Source organism: Diadema antillarum, unplaced genomic scaffold (assembly GCF_040938485.1).
Source record: "Diadema antillarum isolate AM-2024a unplaced genomic scaffold, OU_Dant_1.0 seq00000131_RagTag, whole genome shotgun sequence".
NCBI lineage: Eukaryota > Metazoa > Echinodermata > Echinoidea > Diadematoida > Diadematidae > Diadema > Diadema antillarum.
In genome coordinates, this window is record NW_027271209.1 from 37,530 (window position 1) to 51,402 (window position 13,873).

Here is a 13,873-nt window from a genome sequence, read left to right on the forward strand (position 1 = left end):
CGGCCGCCCGTCCCTTCCCCTTATCGGGCCCAATTCATCCTTCTTTGAATCCCGGCTCAAATCCTGCGACAGGTGTTTGTCTCGGTCAGAGCAGGAAGTACGTAACGTGGCATGATTTGAAAATGCGAGAATTAAGGAAGAAGAAATTGCCGGCAACCTGTCAGGATGTAACGAACTTTACTCTCCTTTATCGCACTTACACTGCAGTAGTATTTCATCTCATGGAATATGTGGTAGATTTTATTGCTAGCTATCAAAGTAAAATCATACTGTATGTTAAACTTAAAGGTAAATATTTAAAGTCACATATAAAATGCAAATCAAATGGCGATGATGTAATAACCACCCCACAGGTTTTTCTTTGAATGGTCTGCACACAAACTTTCTGAAATTATCCTTTACGAAATACAGAAGACAAATTGCTTGCATAAAACTACTTTGGAATGACGTAATTTAGCAGTGCTGACATCTAAAAGGGGTGTACTTCCTCAATCAATGACACATGACACAATTTTTTTTTCTACGACAGCTTTGTACAAAGAAATGGAAAAGTTGTGTGGCAATGACAGCGTTCCTTGACCTTATACTCAAATTGGGTAATAACCAATGTCCCTTTTGCATGAATTCAAGCATGAAAACTTGAATTTTGCAATCATGTTAAACATAATGTCAGACTTTCTCCTTTTTTATGACAAGGCACTTATGGTATCTTAACCCGTTGAGGACGAGTCTCTAGTATACTCGGGCAGGTGCCTACGGGAAATGCGTGTTGTAGCAAAATCAATCCATCCTCAACGGGTTAACTTGCCAGGCTTTTTTCATCAGCATTTAGTGATTCATCCATACTTGACCGAGGCTAGTTGTTGATTAGCAACCCCACTCGAGTGTAGTAATATGCCTCAGTCCAACAGGAAGGCCATGGTGACACAATAGGGATTATTATTTATACATGTTTAACATTCGATTCCCCATGGCAACCAAAGATGACTTGCCTGACGTGGCAACATATTGATGATATGTGAAAAAGATGCTCACATCCGACAGAAAATATGAAATTTTGCATATAAGGGTATTTTGGGGCGCTGATTTCAAAAATTGCCGGATCCAAGAAATCTGGCCATAGGGTCGGCCGCCATTTTGAATTCCAATATGGCCGCCGTCAAAGATCCCTATCTTCAGTTCTGAATGACATAAGCCATTGAAATTTGATACCTAAAAGCGTGGTGATATGATGACTTCAATAACAGACTTATTTGATTCGTCTGACAAGCTGCACGGCAGTCAAGTTTACTACGTAGTTTCCATGTTGGAGTGTTGAAAATCTCTTTCTCGGGTTTGTGAATTAGGCTACCTGATTGAGCGCGTGTTTGTAACTGATTGAGTGCGCGCTGCTGTATTTACATTGTGACATTACTGAAAGGTGCGTTATGCTTCATTTTTGCTGCACTTTTTGGCATGCCTGTGATTGTTAGTCGTGATGTTTGTCTTCACAGCCATATTGGAATTCAAAATAGCAGGCATTGCATTTGTCAGACACATCGCATTAGTCCATTTTTTAACTCAGTATGTTAAAATACTTCTTTGCACCTAATTTCAGCGTCACTCACCACTTAGAACTCAAGATAGGGATTTTGAACATTTTGTCGAGGCGGCCATATTGGAATTCAAAATGGGGGCAATTCGATGTTTGTCAGACACCTCAAATGAATCTGTCATGACATTCATTATGTCAAAATGCTCTTGTATACCAAATTTTTGTGCTACAGGTCATTCAAAAGTCAAGATAGGGATCTTTGAATTTGTTTTGTGATGGCGGCCATATTGGAATTCAAAATGGCGGCTGACCCCATGGCCAGATCTCTTGAATCCGGCAATTTTTGAAATCAGCGCCCCAAAATACCCCTATATGCAAAATTTCATACTTTCAATTTTTGCTACATATCTGCCCTACTATTAGGGGGATTAGGGAATTTCTACTTATTGATGATAACTTTCCAGATATCTGTGCCAATTGGCAAAGGAAAGCACTCAAGAGTGCATGGGCAGATTGGCGAACAGAGCGCGGTAAGGGTTAATGACATTTCTGCCATGGTGTTTGATGGATTACACTCGGAACATGGGATAGGCATTGCACTTTAATGCACCAAGGGGCATACACAGGGGTAAGGAGTTCTCAAAGATACAACCATCTACCTCCCCCCCCCCCCCCCCCCCCCCCCATCCAGCAGACGGGGGCCCTCCCCAGTGACAAGATGAGCAGTACACAGAGGAAAACATGTGAAAAAAATAACACAGAGACTCCTTGCAAATTATGATTTTGAGGTGCTGGTGTCACTGCCACACAATTCTCACATTGACCTGTACTTAAATCTTTGCTAAATTTCCTTCTTTTCTTTTTTTTTTTTACTTGAATATGCTGTATCCTTTGCATCAAACTACAGTCAACCTTGCCCAAGTTCAATCTATTTAGACTGAAGAAAGAGCTTCGACACAGAGAAAAAAATGACTTATGAGTGGTTAAAATCAATAGAATATAGAGAGAAGAGAACTTGAAAAGACCTTCAACTTTGGGCGATTATTCAACTTATGTGAGGTCAACTTAAGCAAGGCGGACTGTATTGCAGTTTTGGCAACACTGACTTCCAAATGAAAAGGGATTGAAGCTCCCAAATTATTGATCCAAAACCCAATTTTTTTTTCTTACACTTGTGTAGAAATGAATGGGATTGATAGGAGAGCCGACATTAAAACTTCTTAAAATTGAAATGTGTGCTTGTGACGATTATTAATACTTATTGAAAACGTGAAAAAAAAAATCTGTTTTGTTCATCTGAGTCTATTCTACCTATTCATACAGTTTAGTTAACCCGTTGAGGACGAGTCCCGAGTATACTCGGGCAAGTGTCTATGGGAAATGTGTGTTGTAGCAAAATCAGCCCGTCCTCAACGGGTCTACAAAAGAAAAAAAAAACACTCAAATTTTTCAACATTTCAGTAGTTCAGACAAAATAGCATTAAAAAAAAAAAGATGTTATGAACATGTGGTGATTAAAAAAAGAAATGATGATATCACCTCAATAAGTATAAAGCAAGTCAAAACTGTTTCAGTATTAAATCTGCATAAGAGTGGAATAAAAAACACAGGGGAAAAAAAAAGATCATGTACATTTGTATGCAGCAACCTTGATCTACCAGCAAACACCTGTTGGTAGTGATTATTTCAGTATATATCCCTTTAGCAATGATCTCACAAAGGTTTGGCCAAGGAGGTATGGGTTTTGGCTGTATCCAGGAGCATTCAACCTTCAATGAACCAAAAAGAAAGAGAGAGAGAGACCCAATCCCCCCCCCCCCCCAGCAAAGAGCAGTGTGTGTGTATGTCTGTGTGTCTGTGTCTGTGTGTCTGTGTCCATGTGTCTGTGCATACCTGTACTCGCATGTGAATGTCATCCTAAGGCTATAATCATTATCAGCTACCTGTTCCTGCACCATTTCAGTGGTATCTTTAGCAGATGGGTGCTGGTGGGTTAACATGAGACCACAATGCTCGCCTCCAGAATCTGTTGGTTTTTTTTTTTTTTTTGGTTTTTTTTTACTTAGCATGTAAAATTGTATATTATAGTGCATTGCAAACTCTGTGTGTCTCTGAAGGATTCATTTCAACCACATGCCAACTCTTATGACAGATCTCTTTTGATAGATTTTTATACAACGATGCATGGGTGTGGGTGTTCAGAGTAAATAATGCAATCTTGGCATGCCACTGTCATCATCAAAAATCTTTATTATTTGAACATTTGATATTGGTTTGAATAAAGCATGGTGCAACCCCAGAGATTGCATTCTACCAAACACACTCTTTGAAGAAAAAAAAAATCATGGAAGACAGCGGTATCACACACAAGTTTCAAACACAAACTGATTCCTTATTCAGTCAAAATATCTTTGGGTTTTGTTTTCATTTTTTTCAAATTCCTGCAACAGAGAAAGTTAAGTACTTATACATTCACAGCCAACAACAACAAGACAAGGTTTGCTCTTTTTTTCTTTCTTTTTTGCCAAGATTTCATGAAACTGTTCCTAGAGTGTGAAGTACAATTTGAAATTCATTGAATGAATAAGGAAAGTGTTGCATCTAACAATTTAAAGCTTCACTTGACGATGTAATGGACTAACAACATACCAATTATCATTCAAAAGATCAATGTGAGAGGTGTCACTTCAGCACAGTGCTGTGACACAAGTATTTGCATTTGTAAAACAAGCTATAAATCACATTTACAAATTCTTCTGGCTAGAACCCCTGTATCACTCTTGATCAGACCTTCTTAATAACCTTTGATGAGCCATGGCAACAAGATTGTCTTTCTCACATCATAGCATTACTGACAAACAAATAAAATTCAAGCTGATTCATTATGATGACTATTAAGAAAACTGATGACACCATAATGCTTTATGTAATACAAGGGTTTGTCACAAATACTGCAGATTCAAAAACACACATTAACTTAAAAATATCTGTAACTTTTAATCTGAGTATTGCTTTTGGCATTTCAGTGTGTCAGTTTCAGCTGTAGAAATAAAAGTAAAACAACACCGCAACACACATATCAAAAGGAAGATTGCATACTATAAACATCTTTTAAACAGGATGTTATATTGGGAGATACATTGTAATTGCCATACAGTATTAGAATACAAAGTATCTCATTCCTACCAAATGTCAAGTGCATTACTTTAACTCTATAGCCATTATGCTCAGCGAACAATTTAAATTGAGTTACACTCCATCAACACATATTCAAAAACTCTAAAAACATAATCACATCCTCAGCAATTAGTTCATGCAGTCAGAAATGTCAACGCTTTAAAATGTGACGTGGCAATAGTCTGACGTGCTACGAAGCAGATCAAAGTCATGAACATGGCATTAAACAATGTGCAATTTGTAGTGAAAACAGACATGGACTACATTCTACATGGTGTCTATTGGCAAATACCAATCATATGGAAGGCATGCCAACAATTCAGCACATTGTCAATTTCACTGCATACAATGTAGGCACGCACAGGTGTTATTGGCTGCCATAACCCACTATTTGACCAAATATTTGCAGTGGCATGGTCATCATGCAAAAGTGGCTGAGTGACTAAACTACCCAGCCTGGGCTGATATCTTGCAAATGTCACAGCAAGAAAGGAAAAAGAAGAAAATGGAGGAAAAAAATTTTTAAAAAAGGCAGCCCCATCAAAAAGAACTCATTATAGCTTTTGTCTTGAGGTCATGTTTGTCTTTCTAAGGAAATTAATTTGCTGCCTGATCGATCCTTCTAATTCTCTCTCGCTCTCCATCTCTTTCATCACCCCCCCCCCCCCCCCCCCCCCCCCCCCCCGTTCATAAAAGCTAAAGCAATTACTTTAGCTGGTTTGTGATTCCGAAATCAGCTCATATCCTTGGCTTGAAATTATTACTACTGCACTTATTTGCTTTTCTCTAGGGCCTGATGTCTGTACCATATCTATAAAGATTATTACAAAAAAACACCAACAAATTCAGATGCCCGAGAAAGGACCCAAACCCATCATCATTATCATATCAACTGCCGAAGCTGTTGGAAAATGTCGCACTACTGAAACGATGAGCCGAGGACAGGTTTTGATGTATGATAATGGCGTGACAGAATGACAGACGTGAATTGTCAGCCATTACATTTGCACCTAAAGCAGGTGTTCAAACATTCAGCAGCTCTTTTGCAAGAACATGGAACATAGGAGCGTTTTCAGATCAGGTGGTAGAAAAGCTGCAATTCACGCTGCACTATGGCCGCAAATTCTTCTCTCGTGCATGTCTCGACGTGCGCAAAAGGTTCTGTGTTTACTCATGATTCTCATGTTAAACTCTCTTTGTATGGGGGATGTTGCTATGCCGTATATTCAGTAACTTGAACCCCATGCAATCATGTAATTGAGGAGTACAAATTTATCGTAGAATGATCGAAACTATGCTGTTTCACAAGTTCCTCCCCTGGAAAATAAATACAAGGCAGAAATAGGGATTTCATTTGAAAAGACTAGTACACTTGTAAGTTTAGTGTATTAACTTCGACATCAACTTAACAGCACATGCAGTGATAATAAAGTGTAACAGACTCAATAGATGAAATGGGCAACTTTACATCAAAATATCAGAGCATATGAATACAACTGCACTTGTTCAGGACAACCAAGACAGATATAAAGAGCCAAACACACTGAGTTTGCTGTGTCTATAGACACAATTTCTCACAATATTTATCACGTAACACTTTCACATGTGGAATGACATCAAGAAGTGATAATATATCATCAACAGAGAACCAGAAGGCACTACCTACGATTTAAGCACAAATAAGAATGAAACCATGTCACAAATGTACACACTAGTAGTTATGTACATGTCTACGAAATTTTGTCATTTCGTCGATGAAATAAGCCATGCGACACTAGGCGCTCCATACAAATTGTCCATGGTTTGAACCATGGTTTCAATTGTACCACTTTCGTGAATTCAGGCCTTTCAGTCAGATTCTCTTTTCCTTTTTTTTTTAAGGGGGTGGGGAAGGGGAGGGCAAAAACAACAGCTGTAAATAACAGGCATTCATTTATCACTACTGTCTACAATGCCATTCTCTCCAATGCAAAGCTCAGTCGAGTCATCCAGGTGTTGGTAACGACTTGAAATCCCTTTACTTCTGGGCACTCCATTACCGCCCCGGTCCGACAGGAGGGGTATCGATTCACAAATTAGCGGCCAATCAACGCGGTTCCGATGCACAGTAGTATAAGCCAACCCGAAAAAACAAGCATCGAGGATTCCCAGTTCAAAGGGAGAAATCCCTAAGTGGGGTAAAGCTCTGTCTTGCAACCTCCCCCCCCCCCCCACCCCCTTTTGCCACACCATGACAAAATGGGGGGCCGGGCTCATGCCAACTCATTTAGCACAATTTGTCTTATTCATCTTCATTACGGTATGCTTCAGTACTAACTAAACAGAGCTCAAGGTGAGCTGAACTCTCCTCCGACGCCCGCTCATTGCAACGCTAAATTCGCCAAAACCCGTCCAACCTTTTGCCGTGTACTATAATGCTCTACAATCCAATTTGGAGGCGACTGTAATTGCAAAGGAAGCCAGCTGCCAGCACTTACTGATAACAAGACACAAATCAATAGGAATCATTCCCTAGCATGACATTTGCATACATTCCGCACTGCGCTGTAATATTTTATTGAATATAACTCGATATCTTCATTAGATAACAGTCCAAAGCGAGAGACAGACTGTACTTTTATTAGTTATTGTATCGTATCTGATTTACATTTCAGCTGATTGAATCAAATTTGCTCATTTGTACCCATTACAGACATAATTGGCAAGTCCTTTTATTGTGCCTTGCTGAAATTGCACATGTATACATAGGCCGTTTTACGTCATACTAATAAGCACCATGTTCCATTAAAATCTCTTTGTTGACACAGCATGTGATCATACCATGATAGACCCAACTATTACAGCATCAATCATGTCCCTCCCACAGAGAGTAGCTTAACATCCCACTTCTTTTCCATGTTATAGCACTTGCCTAAATTAATGGTATTGCCCAATGCACATCAATGTGTACATAACATTAAATTTCAGAGCACTCAACCACATTATAAGTCATCCATGATTTATTTGCCAACTGATATTTCACTCAGTCTAACAAACAGCAGATAAGTGTTTGGCCCTTAATATGGCTTGGACTGACCAAACTGTCATATTTTTATCAGTCCAAATAACATATGTTCACCATCACATCTAGAAATCATACAAAACACAGTATTTGAAAGAATTTTAGGGCTGTTATTATATTTCTAATCACTATCAGGCCATTCAGCTGAAAAAGAACAAATTTTCAATGAACATTTATTATTTGACTGTCATATATTAGTACATATAAATGTCAGTCCAGTGTAAAATATGTACACCCCAAAATTTTCATTTTGGCAAAGATTCTAATAGATTGCTTGTTTGAAGCAATTCTCGGGCAAGGTTATCTCTCATTTAAAGGACAAGTCCATCTTCACATGTGGATTGAGTGAATTCAACAAAATTTGTAGAACACATCAGTGAAAGTTTGGGGAAAATCTGACAATCTGTTCAAAAGTTATTACATTTTTAAGTATCTGCGCAGTCACTGCTGGATGAGAAGACTACTACAGTGTATGATGTCACATGCGTACAACAATATAAGGAAAATAAAAAGAGACATCACAAAGCTTTACTTTTTAAGTAAAGTGCACATTTCTTCAATTTGTTACTGACATATGTTAGGGGTAATATTATTCCCCCTGCTTTCTGAAAGAGAGAAGTTGAATGTTCTTTTGTTATGCAAGAAAAGTGAAAATGTGCTGAATTTTCTCCATTCTTTCTTTATATCGTTGTACACATGTGACATCACAGGCTATAGTAGTCTTCTCATCCAGCCGTGACTGAGCAGAAACTTCAAAAAATCATAACTTAAGAACGGATTGTCCGATTTTCCTTAAACTCTCACTGATGTGTTCTACTGATATTGCTGCATTTACAAAACCCACATGTTTATGAAGGTGAACTTGTCCTTTCAGTCTTCCAAAAGATCAAATTGTATTGGGGGAAATGCACAATGGATATAGTAAATAACCCATCATCCCAGAAGTTTGACTGCCAGTGTGAATGGATGACCAAAGATCCCGAAGACTTCGCTATCTTAAATTTCTCAATCTTTTGCCAGTGTGAACGTGGCCATTGTGTTCACCATGTTTGTGGTACATACACACCACACTTCATTTTGATTTGGTACGACTGCAAGAGATGCAAGGAGCGTCAAGTAAAAGCAAATTCTTGTGATCTACAAAGAGATTCCAGGAAATGGCGGCTGCCTTTCGATTAGCTTCTCCAATCTTCTATTCAAAGGTAAAGTTAACGTTTTAAAAACATTCATTTAGTACTGCAAACACCATATATTCTTATGAATCAGGACGCGTCTGACCACTGTGTGATTAATTTGGCAGTTAGGGTCACAGCCACAGAATGAGAAACAGGTTTTATACTTTTACAAGATCCAACATTAGCATTCTTTAGCTTTAAAGATTAAATACATTACGTTTGTGTCATTGTTGTTCATTTAGGAAACAAGTTTTTGCAAGAAATTTGCACAAAATAAAAAACCATGAATTACAGTTTGCACTTAATGAATCCTCAGATGTGTTTCATGGGTAGATAGGAAAGGCAGGGTAGGCTTAGATACGAATTTGTAGAATTTCACATCAGTGTGAAGTATCACTTTAAACAAATTTGTGTGTGATCTTCCTGCTTGCAATTTATGTGATACAATGAATGAAATACACAACACAAAACTGAAGGTATCTTCATGAGAAGTTGTGAAATATCAATCAATGCAACAAAAAGATGCTAGTGTTCACATCCTGATCACTACAGTCTGACCTCTACTATCCAGACATATCAGGACCGGCGCTCATCCGGATAAGGGATTTAGCCGGATATGGGAGACACAATGTCTATCGACACACGCAGTTACCTACCCAATGGTAGCTACAAGTTTGAGAGAACATGTCACATCCTCGTCAGCTGATCTGCGTTCAGAATTCTCTGAGAATTTGCTCAATTAATGATCGCCTGTATCATGCCCTGATTTCATGAAAAGTTTTCTGTCCATGTTCTTGCGGTGATTTGGGGTAGTGAATGTCTGAATGCATGTTATTATACATCAAAATTAGATGTGAATGTATATCTATTATGTTGGGAATAATATGTGACCGTGCATCTCAAAACGAACATAAAGTCGCACACACTGATTTTGCATGAGGACTGAAAATAAGTGAAATGGGTCAATTTAGCCAAACTTGACTTTTTCATATTTTCTGAAAGAGCTGGTCTTCTTTTACACTATGCTAAAATTTGGTATCATAAAACGGGTAGGAAAGTGTGTTTTTTAGCAGTTTATCTCGAACATTTTTGGTAAAATAGTGTGATTAGGTGTGTCTTTATAATCCCTTTTTCATTTCTGAAAAACCTTGTCCACACTCTTCACTTTCAACTCTAATAACTTTTGAAAGGATAGTGCTACTGCTTTGAAAGTTGGCATTAATTATGGACAGAATGTGTTAATTGAGCATGTTTAATTTCAGTTTAATCTGATAATCCCTTCATTGTTGTTACTCTGGTGGTTTACTTCCTGTTTTTTGTCCCATTCATCGCACAGGTAGCACGGTTTGGTAAAGATTAAGCGCTTGAATAGACACTGTACTTCAGAGCCTCTTTTCTCAGTTCACACTTTTCCTGAGTTTGTGCTTTCTTTCCAATATTTAGATAGGTTAGGAGAGTCCATTTGATTTGAGTTATACATCATTTTAAAGCTTAAAGTCTGTTCTTTCAGAATATAGTCTTAACTAAAAATTCATGTCTGGCGACTTTTTGTTTGTTTAGAGGTGCACGGTCACATATGTAATTCATGTGAGTTCATGTAGAAATTTTGTACGAGTTTGAAATCCCCCTTTTCCCCTTAATTATCAGAGTGGAAAAAAAAAAATCACACTGAGATTGCATCTGAATAATAGAGAGATTCGTATAAAGGGAGACCGGATAGGAGAGGTTGGACTGTACTTGAATGATATTGTCAGTTAGCATCATGTATGATCCTATAACAGCAGTCACGCACAAAAGAAGTAAGCCTTTGAAAGACAAAGGAAAAAAAAAGAATAGACAAGTCTCATACTATTCTTTTTCTCCTCTTCAAAACTTATTGATTGGTATCAGTCAATTTGAATTAATAATCAGTTGATTTAGAGATATAACAATTGGCTGACGAGGTCATATTGCTATGATGTATGTATTGCTCCACTGTAAAGCAATCCCATTAGAATTAATTCCCCGAGAAGAAACTGTCTCTGGGCTGTCTCCCAAACTCAAATTTATGGTCTCGGTTGTAATGAAGTCTTCATTTCAATCAATGGCCAGACATTTTAATTGGGGTTACAGCTCTGGGCCTCTTCCATAGTCGTGTCTTAAAGGGGAAGTCCATCTTGATGTAATGTTGTTTTGTATGAAGACAGGACAAACAGGAGTAGATTATTGAAAATTCATTTTAAAAATCAGACACACGTAAACACAAATAAAAAGTTATGAACTATTAATGTTTAGATGATGAGACAAACTGACAACTCCGTGTGACACATGTACATGTATGTAGTTCAAGTTGTTGAGCAGCCCGTCATTTAGTTTGTACACAGAAATTCTCCAATTCTTTTTTCTTTTTCTTTTTTTCAAATACTTGGGCACAGACAGAAGTTATCCACCGATGAGGACATGCAAAAAAAAAAAAAAAAAAAATGCCACTTATTACATACCAAGAATAAGTCTGCAGAAAATTTTTCTTGGAGAAATGATAACATAAATGGTACTCTGGGGTACCAAATAAAAATCAGCCATTTTGATGAATAATTTTTTTTTTTAAGGTTGTACCCTGGGTTGCCAAAAAGTGGGAAATTAAGCCACACACGATAGCTAGCTGGAGCTAGCATGCGCTAGCAACTGCACTGCACTGCACTGCACTGCACTACACTGAAGCACACGCTACTGCTAGCACAGCGTACCACACATACATAGTATAACATGCAGTGGCATGGGAATGACTATGTACACGCACACACAGTGCATGCATTTCTCTGCGGCTGTCCTCAAGTGGCCGTGAGGTGGCGCTACACAACGTGGTACCCCGGGGTAATGCGTTATGCATCAAATATGAAAATTTGTTAAATTCTGTGTACAAACCAAATGGATAGCTGCTATGTCGCACAGAGTTGTAAAATTTGCCTTTCTCTCTGAAATCTAACAGACCATCTATAACATTGTTTACCCAACATGCCTGATGTTTTCCCAAAGTTTCATTGATTTTCCTGGCTTCATTTAAAGCAGTGTCATATCAGGATGGAATTCCCTCCAACACAAGATGCGGCCTGTTATTTTGACAAAACTGGAAATGCAGCAAGCTTACATGTGGCAGTAACACTTAGCAAGCAGCTGTGAGAGGTCTGCCGTTCTTTAGTTACATAATCCCTGTTGACTTTCGATACAATGGCACATATGATTATGTATGACAATAGTAATCCTGCTGTCACCACATGTCTAGGACTGCAGTTTGTCAGTCATGTTTATAAAAACAAACTATAAGACACAGCTATAAAACTTAAATGCAACTGTACTAGCACAAGGCAGATCATGTGAATGTACGCTGTACATTAAAAGCCAGCACTTTATGAGGTAACTCTGAACAAAATTTTCTCTTAGGTGCCAGAAACAGAACACACATAAACACATGCTACATGAATTGTAACTCAGTAAGCACAAACAAAATGGTGGCATACATTGATAATTTGCAAAATCCTCTTGAAAAAAAAAAAATGTACTGATGAGAACAATTAAGAAGCTACTGTAAAGTGGCAATAACTACTTTAACTTTAATAACTACTTTAACTAGCACTCGGAGAGCACAGATCTCCACCAAGCCAGCAACTTATTTCCACCCTACACGTATGCATGCAATTTCCAAAAATAGAAGCCTTTTGTTACGTCATGGCACTGCATTTTGCCCGAGCAGAGCGCGTTCTTTAGTGCGTGTATGCAAACCTCCAGTACGCGCAGCTCGAACCCCCAAGTTTGTTGACCTTATGTGCTAAAAGATGAAAAGTTCTTCAAAAATTCATAAAAATTCCCGGATCACTACCACAATTGAATGAGGTGTTCCTTGGGTCAATATCAACCTTTTACGTAAGTTTCATTCTATCCGTACACAACTTTTTGAGTTATTTTGCAAACAGACAAACCAATGCTGATGATCACTTAATCTCCTCCTTCTTTGGTGGAGGTAAAACACACCTGGAGATGACTGGAACGATTTGAAAGGAGCAAGAGAGGGAAATAAAGAAGTCCTCTTGGAAAAGTTTTTTACGACTCTTACCTTTTGCCCGGCATGGACGCTACGACCTGGATGTCGCCCCACTCTATTTCTCGGTCCTGCTCTCTGTCCGTTAACAGCCGTCCCCGCCTCAGGACCAGGTCCATGCTGGAACCCCAGTCCCGGAACGAGGTCCGTCGGGCCTCGCAGAAGGCCATGAACACGCCCCGATGGCACACCAGGGCCGGAATTCTGGCCATAGAGAGAGAGAGGGGATGCTTTAGGGGTCACTTCAAACTACCTCAGTTTGGATGACTTATTCTCAACTCTTGAGTGGGGCAGCATTTCAATACAGCAGCCATTATTTGTGCACAGTGTCATCAAGGGCATTCCTGGCTAAGTGTAGTTTGAAAATGTCTTCTTATCATAAGTACATGCACAGACCAAATTTGTGGGATAGATGTTGACTGATGAGCAAACAGGAATGAATTCCACACAGAATGGACCATGTAGAGGTCGCCATCTTCTACCCAGTCTGTACATTGTATATCATAGCCTCCCTTATAAACAAATCATAACGGTTGACATTTGAATTGCCAACCACTGACCTGTGAATTACAATGTACTGTATACGGCATATATTTAGCGAGTCTAAATTTTCACAAATCGGGACTTCCCAACAATGTCTGGAGTGGTTAAAGTTGAGATTGTGGAGTACAGTACCAAACAGAGAAATGTATGCATGCACGTCACATTCATGTTGGGATTAGAGTTAATATTTTTGTGTGTGTTGTTTGAAGGTTTGCATGGTGAAGTAAATGAGGAAGAAAGATTTGCGGTGACACCATGTGTATGTAGTCCTTAATCGGATCGCTGTTTGGCAGAAGAGCCTAGAAAGA

At 38.7% G+C, this 13,873-nt stretch overlaps 1 protein-coding gene across 2 annotated transcripts in view; it reads right to left on the reverse strand.

The window, feature by feature from the left end:
• The window catches only part of LOC139727425 (sialidase-4-like), a 76,639-nt gene that overhangs the window by 27,961 nt on the left and 34,805 nt on the right, over positions 1-13,873 (reverse strand). For both annotated transcript variants that reach the window (XM_071638381.1, XM_071638380.1), the window contains one exon: positions 13,038-13,226. In XM_071638381.1, coding sequence (XP_071494482.1) covers positions 13,038-13,226 — 189 coding nt within the window. The remainder of the gene's footprint in view (positions 1-13,037; positions 13,227-13,873) is intronic.